The sequence below is a fragment of the Girardinichthys multiradiatus genome, chromosome 19 (genome assembly GCF_021462225.1).
Source record: "Girardinichthys multiradiatus isolate DD_20200921_A chromosome 19, DD_fGirMul_XY1, whole genome shotgun sequence".
Taxonomy (NCBI): Eukaryota; Metazoa; Chordata; class Actinopteri; order Cyprinodontiformes; family Goodeidae; genus Girardinichthys; species Girardinichthys multiradiatus.
Window position 1 is genome coordinate 23,688,814 of NC_061811.1, and position 20,498 is coordinate 23,709,311.

General features: G+C 42.4%; 1 protein-coding gene across 3 annotated transcripts in view; it reads right to left on the reverse strand.

Moving 5' to 3' along the window:
• Positions 1-7,535: 7,535 nt before the first annotated feature.
• stxbp6 (syntaxin binding protein 6 (amisyn)) overlaps positions 7,536-20,498 on the reverse strand; it is a 69,851-nt gene continuing 56,888 nt past the window's right edge. For 2 of the 3 annotated variants that reach the window (XM_047345367.1, XM_047345369.1), the window contains exons 5-7: positions 20,245-20,337; positions 11,868-12,025; positions 7,536-10,371 (exon numbers count right to left, since the gene is read on the reverse strand). In XM_047345367.1, coding sequence (XP_047201323.1) covers positions 10,348-10,371; positions 11,868-12,025; positions 20,245-20,337 — 275 coding nt within the window. In that variant the 3' untranslated portion in view covers positions 7,536-10,347. The remainder of the gene's footprint in view (positions 10,372-11,867; positions 12,026-20,244; positions 20,338-20,498) is intronic. The other variant, XM_047345368.1, reaches the window with a different exon arrangement.

The window sequence follows — 20,498 nt, forward strand, 5'->3', positions numbered from 1 at the left end:
TACCGAGCAAACAGGTTGGCAGATGATGCTGTTAACTTAGGTCTACACTTCATCCTGCAACACCTCGACCACCCAGGGACGTATGCCAGGATCTTGTTTGTAGACTTCAGCTCGGCCTTTAACACTATCATACCAGACATCCTCCAACAGAAGCTCAGCCAGCTCAACGTCCCAGCCTCCACCTGTCAGTGGATCAACAGCTTCCTGACAGACCGACAGCAGCAGGTGAGACTGGGGAGCATCTTCTCCCGAACAGATCAATAAGTACTGGTGCCCCCCAGGGGTGTGTTCTATCCCCACTCCTCTTCTCTCTGTACACAAATGACTGCACCTCATCGGACTCGTCCGTGAAACTCCTTAAGTTTGCAGATGACACCACTGTCATTGGACTGATCCAGGACGGTGATGAGTCTGCATACAGACAGGAGGTGGATCAGCTGATACACTGGTGTAGTCAGAACTACCTTGAACTCAACCCACTCAAGACTGTGGAAATGGTGGAGGACTTTCAGAGAACACCACCCCCATATACCCCCTCACCATCCTCAACAACACCATGTCAGCTGTGGACCACTTCAGGTTCTTAGGAACCACCATCTCTGAGGACCTGAGATGGTCTTCACACATAGACACTGTTCGAAAGAAGGCCCAGCAGAGACTGTACTTCCTGAGTCAACTGAAGAAGTTAAACCTTCCACAGGAGCTGCTGTGTCATCTTCTACACTGCCATCATTCAATCTGTCCTGTCTTCATCCATCTCAGTGTGGTTTGGCTCATCCACAAAACAGGACAGGTCCAGACTGCAACAAATAATCAGGACTGCAGAGAGAATAATCAGTGCTGACCTTCCCTCCATCCAGGACTTATACAGGTATAGGGTCAAGAAAAGAGCTGCTAAAACCAGCCGCCACAGAGACAGTTTCTTCTCCCAGGCTGTTTCTCTGTTGAACATTTAATAGAGTACCAAACAACAGTATACCGATGTTGCAAATGCACCTTTTTATTTATATTTCTGTATATTGTACATTGTAAATACGTATATTCTGTAATGCAAAAACAAAACCAAAGAGCAAAGTGTACCGGAGTCAAATTCCTTGTTTGTATGTACGAACCTGGCAATAAAGCTGATTCTGATTCTGATAAGCAACACACAGTAATGTTAATAAGACCTAAAAAAGGAAACGTCACAAATAAAGATACAGAAAACAAAGCTTAAATAATAACATCTGTCTAATAATCAACAGCTGCACCAAAAAAAATGTTCACCTCTGATCATTGGACAAGTACATTGAGGTCCTAAAATAAGTACTATTTATATATTTTTTTCAAATCACACTGACACGTCTAAGGATATAAGGCTACAATCAGACGCATGTGGCGTGTCGGTCTCTGTTAATACGGCACCATGAGAGGGGTCGTCGGATGAATTGGAATAAATGTCTTTCCATTGAAAGCCTTAATAGACTTAAAATTTTTAACTTTATATGGTTTAGTTTTTATGATCAAGTGTCAAATAAAAAATTATTTTATTTGTCATTTTTGTTTTACTGCAGCTTCCCCAAATATCACTGGTTTGCCATATTATCATATTAACGTGGTGGAGGGGTTTGAGTGCTCAAATGATCCTAGAGGCTATGTTGTCTGGGGCCTAAATGCCCCTGGTAGGGTCTCCCATGGCAAACAGGCTCTAGGTGATGGGTCAGACAAAGAGTGGTTCAAGAATCCCTCATGAAGAAAAAAATATCGAGTCACGTGACGTGGCCCGGTACGGCGGAGCCGGGGTCCCACCCTGGAGCCAGGCCTGGGGTCGGGACTCGTCGGAGAGCGCCTGGTGGCCGGGTTGCTCCTCGCGGGACCCGGCCGGGCCAAGCCCGAATGAGAGACGCGAGGCCATCCCCCAGTGGGCCCACCACCTGCAGGGGGAACCGTGAGGGACCGGTGCAAAGAGGATTGGGTGGCGGACGAAGGTGGAGACCTCAGCGGCCCGATCCCCGGATGCTTAGGCTGGCTCTAGGGACGTGGAATGTCACCTCGCTGGGGGGGAAGGAGCCTGAGCTTGTGCGGGAGGTCGAGAGATATCGACTAGAAATAGTCGGGCTTGCCTCCACGCACAGCGTGGGCTCTGGAACCCATCTCCTTGAGAGGGGTTGGACTCTGTTCTACTCTGGAGTGGCCCACGGGGAGAGGCGGCGGGCTGGTGTGGGTTTGCTTGTTGCCCCCCAGCTCAGCCGTCTCGTGTTGGGGTTTACCCCAGTGGATGAGAGGGTCGTATCCCTGCGCCTTCGGGTTGGGGAGAGGTCTCTGACTATAATTTCAGCCTACGGGCCGAGTGGCAGTGTGGAGTACCCGGCCTTCTTGGCGTCTCTGTCGGGGGTGCAGGATAGTGCCCCTCCCGGGGACTTCATTATTCTGCTGGGGGACTTCAACGCCCACGTGGGGAACAACAGTGACACCTGGAGAGGCGTGATCGGGAGGAATGGCCTCCCCGATCTGAATCCGAGTGGTGTTTTGTTATTGGACTTCTGTGCTAGTCACGGTTTGTCCATAACGAACACCATGTTTAAACATAAGGGTGTCCATCAGTGGACTTGGCACCAGGACACCCTAGGCAGGAGGTCGATGATCGACTTTGTTGTCGTATCATCAGATCTTCGGCCGCATGTTTTGGACACTCGGGTGAAGAGAGGGGCTGAGCTGTCCACTGCTCATCACCTGGTGGTGAGTTGGATCCGCTGGAGGAGAAAGCCAGTCAGACTTGGCAGGGCCAAGCGCATAGTGAGGGTCTGCTGGGAACGTCTGGCAGAGCCCTCGGCCAGGGATGTATTCAACTCCCACCTCCGGGAGAGCTTCGACCAGATCCCGGGGGATGTTGGAGACATAGAGTCCGAGTGGACCATGTTCTCCGCATCTATTGTCGATGCTGCTGCCCGTAGCTGTGGCCGTAAGGTCTGCGGTGCCTGTCGCGGCGGCAATCCCAGAACCCGGTGGTGGACACCGGCAGTAAGGGATGCTGTTAAGTTGAAGAAGGAGTCCTAACGGCTGTGGTTGGCTTGTGGGACTCCTAAGGCGACTGACGGGTACCGTGAGGCCAAGCGTGCTGCGGCCCGGGCTGTGGCAGAGGCAAAAACACGGGCCTGGGAGGAGTTCGGTGAGGCCATGGAGAAGGACTACCGGTTGGCCTCGAAGCGATTCTGGCAAACCGTCCGTCGCCTCAGGAGGGGAAAGCAGTGCTTCGCCAACACTGTTTATAGTGGGGGCGGGAGACTGCTGACCTCGACTGAGGACATTATCGGGCGGTGGAAGGAGTACTTCGAGGATCTCCTCAATCCTGCCATCACGCATTCCGTGGTGGAAACAGAGGCTGGGGACTCGGGGTCGGACTCTTTCATCACCCAGGCTGAGGTCACCGAGGTGGTTAAAAAGCTCCGCGGTGGCAAGGCTTCGGGGGTGGATGAGATCCGCCCTGAGTACCTCAAGTCTCTGGATGTTGTAGGGCTGTCATGGTTGACACGTTTCTTCAACATTGCGTGGCGGTCGGGGACAGTGCCTCTGGACTGGCAGACTGGGGTGGTGGCCCCCATCATAAGAAGGGGGACCGGAGGGTGTGTTCCAACTACAGGGGGATCACACTCCTCAGCCTCCCTGGTAAGGCCTACGCCAGGGTATTGGAGAGGAGAGTCCGACCGATAGTCGAACCTCGGCTTCAGGAGGAGCAGTGAGGTTTTCGTCCCGGCCGTGGAACACTGGACCAGCTCTATACCCTCTACAGGGTGCTCGAGGGTTCATGGGAGTTTGCCCAACCGGTTCACATGTGTTTTGTGGACCTGGAGAAGGCATTCGACTGTGTCCCTCGTGATGCCCTGTGGGGGGTGCTCCAGGAGTATGGAATCGGGGGCCCTTTACTAGGGGCCATCCGGTCCCTGTACGAGCGGAGCAGGAGTTTGGTCCGCATTGCCGGCACTAAGTCGGACCTGTTCCCGGTGCATGTTGGACTCCGGCAGGGCTGCCCTTTGTCACCGGTCCTGTTCATAACTTTTATGGACAGGATTTCTAGACGCAGCCAAGGGCCGTAGGGGGTCGGGTTTGGGGACCAGTGGATTTCGTCTCTTCTTTTTGCAAATGACGTGGTCCTGCTGGCCCCCTCTAGCCAAGACCTACAGCATGCGCTGTGGCGGTTCGCAGCCGAGTGTGAAGCGGCTGGGATGAGGATCAGCTCCTCCAAGTCCGAGGCCATGGTACTCGACCGGAAAAGGGTGGCTTGTCCTCTTCAGGTTGGAGGGGAGTTCCTGCCTCAAGTGGAGGAGTTTAAGTATCTTGGGGTCTTGTTCACGAGTGAGGGAAGAATGGAGCGGGAGATCGACAGACGGATCGGTGCGGCTGCCACAGTGGGGGCGCTGTGCCGGTCCGTTGTGGTGAAGAGAGAGCTGAGCCGAAAAGCAAAGCTCTCAATTTACTGGTCGGTGTACGTTCCTACCCTCACTTATGGCCATGAACCTTGGGTCATGACCGAAAGAACGAGATCCCGGATACAAGCGGCTGAAATGAGCTTCCTCCGTAGGGTGGCCGGGCACTCCCTTAGAGATAGGGTGAGGAGCTCGGCCATCCGGGAGGGGCTCGGAGTAGAGCCGCTGCTCCTCCACATCGAGAGGAGCCAGTTGAGGTGGCTCGGGCATCTATACCGGATGCCTCCTGGACGCCTTCCTTGGGAGGTGTTCCAGGCACGTCCCACCGGGAGGAGGCCCAGGGGACGGCCCAGGACACGCTGGAGGGACTATGTCTCTCGGCTGGCCTGGGAACGCCTTGGGCTCCCCCTGGAGGAACTGGAGGAGGTGTCTGGAGAGAGGGACGTCTGGGCGTCTCTGTTGAGTCTGCTGCCCCCGCGACCCGGTCCCGGATAAAGTGGAAGACGACGAGTACGAGTATGAGCCATATTATCCCAGTTTTAGAGTTGGATTTGTTGCCACATGCACCAATCAGATTGGCTGTGTGAACTCTAAGGTAGCTTAAATATAAATCTACAGTGCCTTGAGAAAGTACTCGGCCCCCTTGAACTGGTCAACCTCTTGCCACATTTCAGGCTTCAAACATAAAGATATATAATTCTACTTTTTGGGAAGAATCAACAACAAGTGGGACACAATCGTGAAGTGGAATGAAATTTATTGGATGTGTCAAACGTTTTTAACAAATAAAAAACTGAAAAGTGGGGCGTGCAATATTATTTGGCCCCTTTACTTTCAGTGCAGCAAACTCACTCCAGAGGTTCAGTGAGGATCTCTGAATGATCCAATGTTTTCCCAAATGACTGATGATGTTAAATAGAATCCACCTGTGTGTCATCAAGTCTCCGTATAAATGCACCTGCTCTGTGATAGTCTCAGGGTTCTGTTCAAAGCGCAGAGAGCATCATGACGACCAAGGAACACACCAGGCAGGTCCGAGATACTGTTGTGGAGAAGTTTAAACCCGGATTTGTATACAAAAAGATTTCCCAAGCTTTAAACATCCCAAGGAGCACTGTGCAAGCAATCATATTGAAATGGAAGGAGTATCAGACAACTGCAAATCTACCAAGACCCGGCCGTCCCTCTAAACTTTGAAAGTGAAAGTGGTCGTTATGTCCTCCAGCAGCCTAAGCCTATAGCAGCATAACTACACAGATAGTTTCAGTTCAGATTATTTAGTTAAACGGTGCTTATTTACAACAATGTCGTCTCAAGGAACCCCACAAAGGGTCCCTCTGATGGTCATTGTTATACTAAAAACTACAAGGATTGGGATACCTCTCTCTGTCAGACTGATTATAACCATTGGAAAAGAGAAGGGGTCATACAGGTAGCAGAAATGGAGGGTGTGTTTGTACCTCAACCATAACTGAGCCGGTTTAGGCTAAACCTGACTCCCCCTTACTAAGCCACTCTAACTATAAGCTTTATCAAAAAGGAAAGTTTTAAGCCTAGCCTTAAAAGTAGACAGGGTGTCTGCCTCACGGACTAAAACTGGAAGCTGGTTCCACAGGAGAGGAGCCTGATAACTAAAGGATCTGCTTCCCATTCTACTTCTAGAGACTCTAGGAACCACCAGTAAAAACCTGCAGTCTGAGAACGAAGTGCTCTGTTAGGAATATATGGAATAATCATTTATTTATAAATCTATGCAGGTCAAAACTGTGTTTTCATATCAGCACATCATAAGTCTTAAATTACATAAATCAGCTGATGCTATAAAAATACCAGTCTACTTCCTTATAAACATGATGATCACAGTTAAATCCCATAATAATTAATTTGTATGTGGACCTAGTTATACGGTATTACTTTAATGGTAGATATGAACAAAGTAAACTGTACATCAGACTTATTGAATTACTGTGAAAAAGTCATTTCTTAAAACGGTGTCTCCTGACTGAGGACGCGCCTTTCAGGTTTAACTAACAGGCTTTTGGCCTGCTCCTGACCAGACTAACGTCCTAGAATATGTTACCATGGTAACTGATTTACTGATATTATTGCTTTTCTGAAACTGATCCAAAGGATTAAGCTTAGAAATCCCAGCTAAATCCCTTATCCCCTGACCAGTTTTATTAGAACAATATTCTGATGTACCACAATTTAACCATTCAATCTTGACAATAAGAAATGTCTAATTTTCAGTGAAATATTACTTATGTCAGTTGCAACTTATTTCAGTGACTATTGTGGGTCTTTTTTTCCTCTAACAAAAGGGATCCGGCAATTTCATCTATATCTGTGTTGTCTTTTTCAATGAACAAAAAAAAAAAAAAAAACTGTGGGTATATAAATTCAGCCTTCTAAACTTGTTGAACACTCAAGATCTGAAAAACCAAAAAATAACTAGATTTTAAATGATTAAGTTTTTCAAAAACAGCTCCAACAGACAATATTGTGATCCTGTATTTCTTAAAAGTGACTTAAAGAAGCGTAACTCCTGCATATAATCACATGGATTTTGTCCTAACACATAACGATAAAGATGATATGGAGCTGGGGAAAATGTAGCATCCTTTGTAGGGTTTTCACAGGTTGTCTTTATGTACCAAGCATTTTTAACTGAAAGTTTGGATTATAAAGTGGGAACAAGCACCTTTATATTATATAAACTGTGTAACCAAGAGCTAACACAATGTAATATGTACAAGCTAAAAATGTAAGTTTACAGTTTTCTCCTTATTAAAACCTAACAAAAACATTTGTTTTGTCGCAAAAAACATTTGTGTTTTATAGTTGAAGGTAGAGTCTAATTTGTTGGGATCTAGTCTTTTCAAACTCTGCCACATGATGGCAGTATTCACTTCTCAAACGCCAAGGGTGTAGAAGTGGTGGCCATTTTTCGCTGCCTTGATGTTGAGCTGTTCTGAAAAAAATAAATAAAACTTTTCGGTGTAGAAAGAAGTAAGAGTATAATGTCATCATCAAAGTACAGAAAGTTAAATCCACACAACAAAAACTAACATGTTATCATTTTTTTTAGGTTATAAACTTTCAATAGGCAACAAACAGATCACACACACCATGTAGAAGAAGCACCAGTGAACAATAATTTTATTTTTGTAATTTTTGCAATTGTGGACTTTATTTCACATGTTACAACCACAGAGAATTGAAAGTGGAAATCAGAGAAAACAAACAACAATGTTAAAGCTTAAAGTGAAACTGAGCACGTCAAATGGAGAAAGCAACATAATAAACCCTGAAACACTTAAAGCTGTTAGCACATTGTGTGAAATCAGAACATTTTTGTGAGCTGACTAAAGATGTATCAAAGTACCAAAAAGCACACAGGTATGCATTACATTTGTTGGAAGCAAGAAACGCAAGCCTTAAGCTAGCTATAAAAAAGGACCAAGAATAATAGAAATCGATCTTTTCTTCATTATAAAGTTAAACATCCAAGTGAGGCAACTGGAACACTTCATTATGAACTCAACTGTGCTCTGCAGGATTATTACATCAGTGCTTTGTAACATCATGACTTGAAAAATGCAAAGTAAAAAGAGTCAGATAAACCCTAACTGTGGCCTTAAAATTACAGTCAATGTAGAAATGTACACATAAAAAAGCAACAAAAATTATTACACCTGGCTGCTGCTGAAGACATTTACTCATGATCAGCATTCACCTCGACAATTCCCACATTAAATAAAGAAAAGTAAAGGAATTGACCATTGGATGTTGAAAAGTGAATTACAACCAGGATTAATTCCAAAATATTTAATAAAAGGGGCAATTAGGTCTACAGACATTAAGATATTGGTACAAGAGATCACTCTTACAGACCAGAGGCTGGTTTAATGTACCTCTTTATAACATAAATTAATACAATGTGTAATAGATATCCTTAAAAACACCAATGTTAATACTTGTCGTTGTTATTTTGTTGCTCCCAATAAGAAATGTACCCATAAGATGAAAAAGCATTTTTAATATCTACCTTCACTCTATAATTGTTGGCATTTTATAAAAAGGAAACATAATGACCAATACTGTTTGTACTTTTCTGAAGTCAAAGACAAATGGAAAAAATGAAGCGTCAAACAGAAGGAAAATGTACAGTAAAAATTTATATTTAGAGACAGTCTGACAGCTTAGTGGTGAAAACTTACTGTCCCAAATTTGGTTCCAAAATTTTGCTAGAAAGACACAGTCTTTTGGAATGTAGGTGCAAAATATTTATATTCTATCTAATAAACTCAGCCACATCAAAAGGGAAATGAGAAGTTATTGACTCATAAATAAGCCTTTAAAATCCAGCACTGTGCACTCCTAACAATAAGAAACTGGGTATTATTTGTCTGGGAGAGATTGCTGATCATTTCTAGTTAACTTTAATCCACACATTGTTATAACAATGTGCACTCAGGGTCTGTAAATATTAACTGTAGTCATTGTAGTGACTTTTTTTGGTAATGAAAACATTAAACATTCCACTCAAAGTCGTCTCTCCCATCTTCAGCAACTTGTGACAGAGTTCATACTCCTTAAACGTTTTCACACTAACACGCTTTCACATCACAAATACAAAATTCAATTTACTGTATTGGGACCAACAGAGAGTGTATAACTGTGAAGTGGATGGAAAAGGATACAAGTTTTCAAAAACTGTTTTTACAAATATCTTAAAGTGGTGTGCATTTGTTTGAACCCCCTTTACTTTTACACCCCTATATACATTTCTGTGCAATCAATTGCTGTCAGAAAGCACCTAATTAGTTAATGTGTTGTTTAATCTCAGCTGCTCTCTAAAGGCCTCAGAAAATAGAACATTACTGAACAAACAGCAATATGAAGACTAACAAACAACAATAGACAGGACAGGTATACATATGTAATGCAGGGTTAGCCTATTAAACACTATTCCAAGATTTGAACATCTCATGAAGCATTGTTCAATTGGAATCTTCCGACAGGACAACTGTTAGTAGCGCACTAAATGTGGCCTTTATGGAAGAGTGACAAGAAGAAAGCCATAAGTGGATGAAACATGTGAATCTGATCAGATGATACATCTAAAATGCTGTGTGAGGCAGATATCTAATACTGCAAATCAACACAAACACACCATCCCCATCATTAAACGTGGTGACAGCATCACAGTGTGGGTGTGCCCTTCATTTGCAGATAGAGGCAAACTGGTCTAAGTTAATACAAAGATGGATGGAGCAAAATACAGGACATCCATGGAGCAAAACCCAATAGAGGCCACAACAGATTTGAGACTGAGGTGGAGGTTCTGCTTTCACGAGGACAACAAGACCAAACATACAGGCAGAGCAACAGTAAAATGGTTTTGTGTTAAGATTGGTCCAGTCAAAGTGCAAACTTAAATCCAACTCCTGCCCAGATCTAAACTGAATTCAGAATCTGTGTCAAAACCTGAACTCCTGTTAAGAGATTATTTCCATCCAATTTGTCATTTTGTGGAAAAATTGTAAACATTAAGTTCTCTAGATTTGTAAACCTGCTATAGCCTTACCCCAAAACTAAAACCCATCTCCTCTTCACAATTGTGCACTACCTTGTGTTGGTTTATCATAAAATCCCAATATGTTAGATTGAAGTCTTTGATTTTTAACATGACAAGATATGACAAATAAAAAACTGTTAAAAGGGGTCTGAATCCTTTTCCAAGTCATTGTACATGATGCATCACTATTATTAGGAATGAGCTGCACCACAATATGATAACCCAAAACAGTAATATGTTAACATTGTTAACAAATATTAATCATATTAATAAAATGTAAAAAGGATCAACGCTGGATTCCTTCTCCTGTGCACCGACTGGTCTGTGCTCACATCTCCAGCCCAGCTGATTTTGGCAGTGGTCCTAACATTTGTGTTTCATGGCAAGCTGCAGAAAAGTTGGAGGGATTAAAGAATATCACAGTGAAAAAAAATTAAATGGAAGGATGCCAATGCATTTAATCCCACTGGTAAAATACCAGACTCCTGAGTAAAACATACACTGAGACACAGGATACGGGAGCAGGCTGCATCATTTAATTTATTTTTAAAAAATGAAAGTTGCTAGGTTAACCAGTCAACCTTAAAACTAAGCAGTGCAGTTAGAACAGTCTGCTGCCAAGAGTGAGCTGCAGAAATTTGACCAGGAGGAAAAACAAGTCAAAGTGACCCGCTTGCAGTACTGCAGCTGTTTTATTTGCTGCAACTGCTTAAAAAGCCAAGACTTACTGCGTAAACAGATAACCTCAAAAAGAACAGAGAATAAAAAAATAAATGTGTGCAAATACCATTATTATTACAAATATTTAAATACTATTGTTGCTTACATTTTTTGTAGAATTTAGCATTCATTATCCTGCTGTGCATTTATTTGCTGCATAGACTTGCTTACTGTGGAGTATTTTCACACCACACAAGCCAAGAAAGCAAATTTAAGTGCAAAATCTAGACTGGTTCTCTTGCTTGAGTTTGCATGCATTTCTCATTTGTCAATCAAATGAATACACTTTACAGAATTAGTGTAAGCAAACTGAATCTGCTGTCTATGCAAGCTGTAACTTTACCCGCACATTAAAATGTGTTGAAAACTAGAGAGACTCAAAGGGCTAACAATGCATCCAGTAAAACAACATGCATATTAGTAAAAAAGTGCAAAACAGTTAAGCATTGAGGCAAATTGCATCAAGTAGGATGAGAAATGGCAGCAAATGAGTCCTTCACTGTGGGGTTTATGTATTAATTTTCTCTGGAAAAGAAACAAAGCACTAACAATTCTCGCTGCTTATCACACTTTTTGTATCTTATTACTGCAGGAAATCTCATCTGTGAGCCGCAAGAGGGTCAAGCAAGCTTTTTCAATTTACTTTTAATCATCATACCATCACTTTTATAGTGCATAGCTTAAAAGTGTCTGTAGTGAATGACTTTGTTATGAAAGTTAATGACATCCTGCTTTCCATGGCACCTATGAGAGAATACCTGATTTTACAGTTAATCTGCGAGCCTTAGGTGTATATTTTATCCAGTATTGTAGTATAGCTAAAAGGGTTTGTTTTTTTTAACAATCAATCTTTTTCAGTTTAGAAAGCGGCATGCTGTACATTTTTCTAAGTAATGAACACTATGGAAACAATGGTAAATGGTTAAGAGTAAATGAGGGAAGGAGGAAAAACATTACTAAATTCAAAGTGCACAGATCATTACTGTTAATGGTGGCATCACAGTGAAGCATAACAAATATCCCATTTTTTTTAAACTGAGGACAACAAACTGCATTTTTCACAATATTAAGGTAGGGAATCAAAAGCTACAATTTTCTTATAACCTGTGAAAGCAGATACTGGGTTTATGCATTAATATGCATCTTGTGTGCATATGCTTCACCTTGTGCGCAGTGACGGCGAACTGTTCAGCACTGTTCATCATGTCCGCGGTCCTCTCCTCGGCGCGACCTAATCTCTCGCCGCGCTCGTTCAGGGCCTGGCTGGCCTTCTGTACAGCACTCGTCACACTGTCTGCAGCTGAGTGTAGTATACTGTTACCTGCAGAAATGTGGGTGCAAAGCAGCAAAAAAGGGAGAGTAAGGAGAGGCAAGAATTGAGGGAAAATTTTGCTTTATTTTGGGAAAGAGACGTGATGTTATGATAAAACATGTAACATTACATGTGGTGCAATCAGTGCCCCTGACCAATAGTGTTAATGATGGCAGACTGTCATCAAAAAACAAATGATCTCCAGCAGGTGCAATGTGGGAGGGTGGCTAATGAGTTTTCTTCAGTACAACTTTTCTTCAAAGTAAGGTCACACTGAATTAACATTTTCTCTACTTGTTCATAATAGACAACATAATAGACAACAATCCATCCGTCCATCCAGAATTATTCCACCCAGCGGGGATCCTTATCAGATGCTCCAACTGCCTCAACTGACTACTATTAATGGAGGGACATCAAGGAACAACAGGTTTACTTTGGGCTACTGACAGGTCATGGAGATCTTCACTATCTCTAAGGCTGAATTGGCCACCCAACAGAGGAGGCCAATTCATTCAGTTTTATTATGTCTGAAATTCCAGAAGACACAGGAGGATCTGTCCAAAATCACCTGGAAACACAAGAGACCCACATGAACTTTTCACTCTCAGACCTCTAGTAAAAGTCAGAGTCCTGTTATCTGCAGAAATACTCGGATGATTCTGCAGTTGTCATGTGTGTCGGAGATGGGCTGGAGGCTGTGTATAGAGAGCTGGGCGACCACTTTGTGGCATGGTATGGAAACAATTATCTCATCTTGAATGGGAGCAAAAAAAAGGAGATAAATTTAGATTTCTGGGGAAAATCTCAAACACTCTTTCCATCATTGGAAAAAAAGGTGAAGGTGGTGAAGTATAAATACTTCGCTGTTCATGCAACAGTGAAGCTGCAAAGAAGGGACAGAGCTGATCATACTTTCTGAGGAAGTTTAGATCCTTCAGTATTTGCAACAAAATGCTGCATATCTTCTACAATTCCATTGTGGAGAGCAGAATCTCTGCCATCGTTTCATGTGGTAGCAGTCAGTTAATTAAAAAAGCTTGAAAAGCTGATAAAGAAAGGTTGCTCTACTCTGGGAACCACCATAGAACTGATTGTGCAAAAAAAGATTCTTTGTGAAAGGAAGAACATATTAGACAGACATCATCCTTGTGAGACAGTAATACAATAGCAACATGTCTAAAGTAAGAGGCCTCGCAGATCCTCTGGAATGGAGACAGAAGATCATTCTTGCCCACAGCCATATCCATCTTCGATGACTCTTTGAAGAAACTTAAATAGTTCAAGTTATGACATTTGATTTCCCTTTCGAAAGGTTTTCTTCTAATTGAATTGAAGCTCATTTCAGTCCCTTGTATCTGGGATCTTGTTCTTTCGGCCATGATCCATATCTTGTGATCATAGGTGAGGGTAAGAACAAGTAAACAGACAGCTTCACTTTTAGGATCAGCTTTTTCTTTACAATGCAGGACCGGAGAAAATGTTACTGCAGATGAGGCCTGAATCATTCTATCCATCTCCTGCTGACACAGCTCTTGATTTGGGTAAAGCAGAACCGGATAGGTCTGTAAGAATTATGATTACTGATTAATTAATATCTATCAATTTAAATTCATAATTTAAAAAAAATAAATTTCTTAACCAAAATCATTACTGTCAAATAGAAATCAGAGATGTCCTCTGGTGTTGTGATTATGGGCTCAAAGCTCTTTAATAATTATAATTAGCCATTCATCATTACCAAAACCACAAAATGTCACTGTTTATTCAACCGCTCCACCGGGGGGGGGGGGAATTACGCGTCCGTAATCACTTCAAGAAAAAAAAAAAAAAAACGGTAAACTTCTCATCAGTCCAGGAGGGGAAAATATGAAGAACCGTTAGTCGACTGAATCAACAAGGAGGAAACATCTCCTTGGAAATAAAACCTCTGTGGGTTTTCACCTGCGCCAGGTGTCGGCGTGGTCTTCGATCAGCGTATGAATCTTCTGACCGTCTTGTATCAGACAGATTTCCAGCTTTCAAGCTCTTCCGGGAATGGCCTTGTGGAGCAAAGGTTTGCCTGCGAGCTTTTGTCTCTCCAGATATGCGCCTCCGATGCGTCGTCCTGTGAGACAAGCGGGGAATGGCCACGAAACTCTACGTTTCGGCGGATTTATAATCCTGGTGACGTTAGAGCTGTGATGTCTGTTGAGCTGCGCCTGTCAAAATGTGCAACCAAAATGGATGACTCCAACAGGTCTTAAAACATCCCTGCACTCGATAATACCACAGCACCCGCCACTGGGGACATCAGGGGATATAGTCAACCCTCAAGCTCCATCAAACACGTGTGGACTGGACAATCAAACTAACACAATCCCCTGCTTTTTCAACATCTAAGTGGTGAATAGGAAGGGGAGTGCCACTTCATTTAATTTAAAACTTCTTGAGCCAAACATTTATTACTCTCTTTCCTAAACTAGAGCATGATAAAGGGCAGTTGACCACCTGGGCTGCTCAGGAAACCCACTGGTAGATAGAAAGACAGAGAACATAGATAGCTTCAGATAAATTCGGCAGCCGTGCGGATGTTTCCTTTGACAAGCCATTCATCTTCCACATGATAGGAGTTCTGTTAGAGCTCTACCTAAGGGCACCATGCTAGTTTAGAAAAAAACATCTAAGGTGTTTTTAGGATGTCATCTACACATACATTTGGTGGCTCACAAGAGAATATGCATATAATGACTGGGGGGAAACAGAGCATTTGGAAACTGACAACTTGGATTCTATTATTTCCCACAAAAAACTCCAATATAGTAAGTGTATGTCCCTTGACAGGTAGGCTGAGTGACAGACAATTGGGACAGCTCCACAGCGTTGGATTATGTGACAGCCCAAAAGCAGATGGCAAGGCCAGCTGACTGTCTTTCAAAATTATCTACAATTAGTTACCTTGATAAAACTAAATCGTTTACGCAGAGGCATGCCAGGCTTCTGACACACAGATGGGTATACATATAGACATTCATACTCACACACTGAACTAAAAAAAGAAGTGGAAAAACACGCACAAAATAATATCCAAGGTTCACTTTTGTAAAAGTAAACTTTCTCTAAAAGGTTTTAAGTCATTCATAGAAAACTGAAGACCTTTTTAACTTCAGACAGATTTGTCTTAATCCCCTTCCTCCTCCTCTTCCATGAAAGCCCAGGGAGTTGTGCTCCCTTCATCCAAAGGACAACCCCCGCACTCCTCTCCTCACACTCAAAAGAACATCTCCATTTATTTGTCTGCCTACCATTTTCTTTTCTCTTGAGCCTTCCCTGCACTATTCACAGAAATCAGTGGCAGGTTGTAGAACAGGCTCCCCGAAGTGTACTGTAGAATGTAATTAGAGAAACGCTGGGTGGGGAGGCTGTGGGATGGTTTCTGAGGAGGGGAGTGAGTTGGAGCATCACAACCCGAAATAGATGTGTAGGAGCAGTGTATGTTATGTGGTGTAGTTCCTATGATTCAAACTGAATATTGATATCTCATCTTATGGTGGAAGATGATTAGCCATCAATATATTCACATAAACTAGAAACAGCTGTAGTACTCGAGATGCTTATATTCAAAATGTTTTCCTTTTAGGCAGAAGTTTTCCCATCTCACCAGATAAGTTCCACTAAAATAATAGATATAAAGAATCAGAATCAGAATCAGAATCAGAAAAGCTTTATTGCCAAGTACGTTTTTGGACATACAAGGAATTTGTTTTGGCGTAGTCGGTGCAGAAGGTTTTTGTATAGCTTTTGTGAACCAATGTTCCTCCATCCATGACCCATCCCTCTCAACCACAAACAGACAATTTTGTAATCATGGTCTACTATTTCTTAGACAATAGAGGCTCAGCAAATAGAGAAGTTGTTTTCAGAAAGGAAACAAAGAGAACTAAATCCAGGAAGTTGGACCTCCTCCTCTTTGCAATTCTGCAGTAGATTCCAAGCAGTCAACTAAAGGCTGAACTCCTTAGATACTCGGAATGATCTGGTGGGTATCAATGGGAATATCACACTGACAGCTGAGTCACATTTCCTTGGGGATTTATGAGATTATATGGTTAACTCCAAAACCCAAACACTGCTACATAAAAGATTCATGGAACAAAACATGCTGTAATGCTTTAATAATTTCATTCCGGAGGTGAGGCTGGTCATATCATCGCTGTGCGGGACAAAGCTTTAGGTTGTAATATGTGGGAGAGTCCTAAGAGAAAGTGTGTCTTACAGTAATTTCGTTTATACAATAACAAACATGTACTTTTCAGCCTCGCAACAAGTTCCAACTAAAACTTGCTGCATTATCTGATTACTGTTGATTAGACTACTCTTGGTTTCCCAAAGGTTCAAAGAAAAACATCAGTAATTGATCATTTATTGCTTATTAACTGCCTGGCCAAAAAAAAAGTCGCCACCTGGATTTAACTAAGCAAATAGATCCGGGCCTCCCATTGGATAATTACTGCATGGGCGATTATGTTTCAGCTGGCAACAAGTTATTTAACCCCTACTGGTGCAATGATTTGCTTCTCATTTCTTAATCAACCATGTCAAAAGACACATCCAGTGGTCGTCGAAAAGATGTCAGTCTGTTTCAGAAGGGTCAAATCATTGGCATGCATCAAGCAGAGAAAACATCTAAGGAGATTGTAGAAACTACCAAAATTGGGTTAAGAACTGTCCAACGCATTATTAAAATTGGAAGGATAGTGGGGACCCATCGTCTTCGAGGAAGAAATGTGGACCGGAAAAAATCCTGAATGATCGTGATCGGTGATCACTTTGATTTTTTGGTTAAATCAAATCGAAGAAAAACAACAGGCTATGTTTGATATCGAAAGTAAGAGCATTTCCATAGGCACAATGCGAAGGGAACTTAAGGGACTGGGACTGAACAGCTGTGTAGCTTTAAGAAAACCACTAATCAGTGAGGCTAACCAGAAAAAAAGGCTTCAATTTCCTAGGGAGCATAAAGATTGGACTCTGGAGCAATGGAAGAAGGCCATATGGTCTGATGAGTCCAGATTTACCCACTTCCAGAGTGATGGGCGGATCAGGGTAAAAAGAGAGGCAGGTGAAGTGATGCACCCATCATGCCTAGTGCCTACTGTACAAGCCTGTGGGGGCAGTGCTATGATCTGGGGTTGCTGCACGTGGTCATGTCTGGGTTCAGCAACAGTATGTGTTCAAAGAATGAGGTCAGCTGACTACTTGAATATACTGAATGACCAGATTATTCCATCAATGGATTTTTTCTTCCCTAATGGCACGGGCATATTCCGAGATGACAATGCCAGGATTCATCGGGCTCGAATTGTGAAAGAGTGGTTCAGGGAGCATGAGACATCATTCTCACACATGGATTGGCCACCACAGAGTCCAGACATTGACCCCATTGAGAATCTTTGGGATGTGCTGAAGAAGGCTTTGAGCAACGGTCAGACTCTACCATCATCAATGCAAGATCCTGGTGAAAAATTAATGCAACACTGGGTGGAAATAAACCTTGTGACATTGCAGAAGGTTATCGAAACAATGCCACAGCGGATGCGTGCCGTAATCAAAGCTAGAGGCGGTCCAACGAAATATTGGTGTGTGACTTTTTTTTTTGGTGACGACTTTTTTTTTGGCCATGCAGTGTATATGCAAAGCCTATTCTGACAGTTTAGAAGAAATGTTTCAGATTTTTCAATTTCCCTTGGGAATGTATCAAGTTTTTCTGAATTGAATATGGACCTTTTCCTTTTACATTGTTCTATCTTTTGAGAGATACCTGCCTGATTTCCAATCAGAAACAAACTTCATCTTTAAATCTGAATCTGTCAGGGGTATGAGGGTAACATGAGGCTGTTTAGTGTGTTCAACAATAATAATAAAACAGTCAAAGAAAACTCTGTTAATTATTGACGAAAAGTCACCATTTTTAAGCAGTTGATTAATGCTACTATCACACAATCATTTTCAAAGGAGTTACTTGTTTTGATTTCCAAACAAGAAAAAGTCATAAAATCCATTGTTATTGCCCCAACAAAGCATAAATCGTGATCTGACTCAACCGACATAACAGTACAGAATACTGAGGAGAGCATTAGTGAAGATGCAACCTATTGCTGTACTGTCCTTGGACACCAGACTGTGATTTACCTCTGAACAACATTTTGTCAGTCTGACAGTGAGGAGTGAGAGCAGTGAGCTCATGGCTCATAACCTTTGAATGTAAACTTAAAATCCCTATCAGCATTTGCTTGACTCTTGTAGTGACACATATAAAGGGAAACAAAGTATGTCCTTATGTTTAATGGAAGCACTGAGAATAAATAATATGGCACACATGCCTGTTAGTGTACTAATCTGAGAGCACAAAGCCCACTGGAAATGATATTCTGTTTTTTAATTAAAGCCAATTTTTCTGCCTTTTTCCAGTTTGGTTGCCTTTATCACACAAACAGCTGATTTCCAACCATTATATTAACAATTCCTTTGTCCTAGGCATTAAATTATTTCTGACATCAGGCAGCCAATATATTTGTACTACAAGGTACATACAGGTCCTTCTCAAAATATTAGCATATTGTGATAAAGTTCATTATTTTCCATAATGTCATGATGAAAATTTAACATTCATATATTTTAGATTCATTGCACACTAACTGAAATATTTCAGGTCTTTTATTGTCTTAATACGGATGATTTTGGCATACAGCTCATGAAAACCCAAAATTCCTATCTCACAAAATTAGCATATCATTAAAAGGGTCTCTAAACGAGCTATGAACCTAATCATCTGAATCAACGAGTTAACTCTAAACACCTGCAAAAGATTCCTGAGGCCTTTAAAACTCCCAGCCTGGTTCATCACTCAAAACCCCAATCATGGGTAAGACTGCCGACCTGACTGCTGTCCAGAAGGCCACTATTGACACCCTCAAGCAAGAGGGTAAGACACAGAAAGAAATTTCTGAACGAATAGGCTGTTCCCAGAGTGCTGTATCAAGGCACCTCAGTGGGAAGTCTGTGGGAAGGAAAAAGTGTGGCAGAAAATGCTGCACAACGAGAAGAGGTGACCGGACCCTGAGGAAGATTGTGGAGAAGGGCCGATTCCAGACCTTGGGGGACCTGCGGAAGCAGTGGACTGAGTCTGGAGTAGAAACATCCAGAGCCACCGTGCACAGGCGTGTGCAGGAAATGGGCTACAGGTGCCGCATTCCCCAGGTCAAGCCACTTTTGAACCAGAAACAGCGGCAGAAGCGCCTGACCTGGGCTACAGAGAAGCAGCACTGGACTGTTGCTCAGTGGTCCAAAGTACTTTTTTCGGATGAAAGCAAATTCTGCATGTCATTCGGAAATCAAGGTGCCAGAGTCTGGAGGAAGACTGGGGAGAAGGAAATGCCAAAATGCCAGAAGTCCAGGTTCAAGTACCCACAGTCAGTGATGGTCTGGGGTGCAGTGTCAGCTGCTGGTGTTGGTCCACTGTGTTTTATCAAGGGCAGGGTCAATGCAGCTAGCTATCAGGAGATTTTGGAGCACTTCATGCTTCCATCTGCTGAAAAGCTTTATGGAGATGAAGATTTCATTTTTCAGCACGACCTGGCACCTGCTCACAGTGCCAAAACCACTGGTAAATGGTTTACTGACCATGGTATCACTGTGCTCATTTGGCCTGCCAACTCTCCTGACCTGAACCCCATAGAGAATCTGTGGGATATTGTGAAGAGAACGTTGAGAGACTCAAGACCCAACACTCTGGATGAGCTAAAGGCCGCTATTGAAGCATCCTGGGCCTCCATAAGACCTCAGCAGTGCCACAGGCTGATTGCCTCCATGCCACGCCGCATTGAAGCAGTCATTTCTGCTTCAATGCAGAAATGACTTGGTGCATACAGTTATGCACCAAGTATTGAGTGCATAACTGTATATGATTATTTGAAGGTTGACGTTTTTTGTATTAAAAACACTTTTCTTTTATTGGTCGGATGAAATATGCTAATTTTGTGAGATAGGAATTTTGGGTTTTCATGAGCTGTATGCCAAAATCATCCATATTAAGACAATAAAAGACCTGAAATATTTCAGTTAGTGTGCAATGAATCTAAAATATATGAATGTTAAATTTTCATCATGACATTATGGAAAATAATGAACTTTATCACAGTATGCTAATATTTTGAGAAGGACCTGTATTGTTGTTCTGTGGTGCTTACCTTGTCTTGGCAGATGACCACGATGTGGCACTAAGTCTTTCCTCATTCTGTTCAAATAGACCTTGCAGTGGTAAATAACTGTATCTAAGCCTTCTGTGATGAGAAAACACCAACAACATTGAACTTTATTACAATTTATTCATTCTTAAATTAGTGCTGCATTACTATTATTATTATTGTTATTACTATTGTTATTATTATTGTCATTATTATTTTTATTAATAAATTAGAAATAAATCATTCAGAAGTTTAGT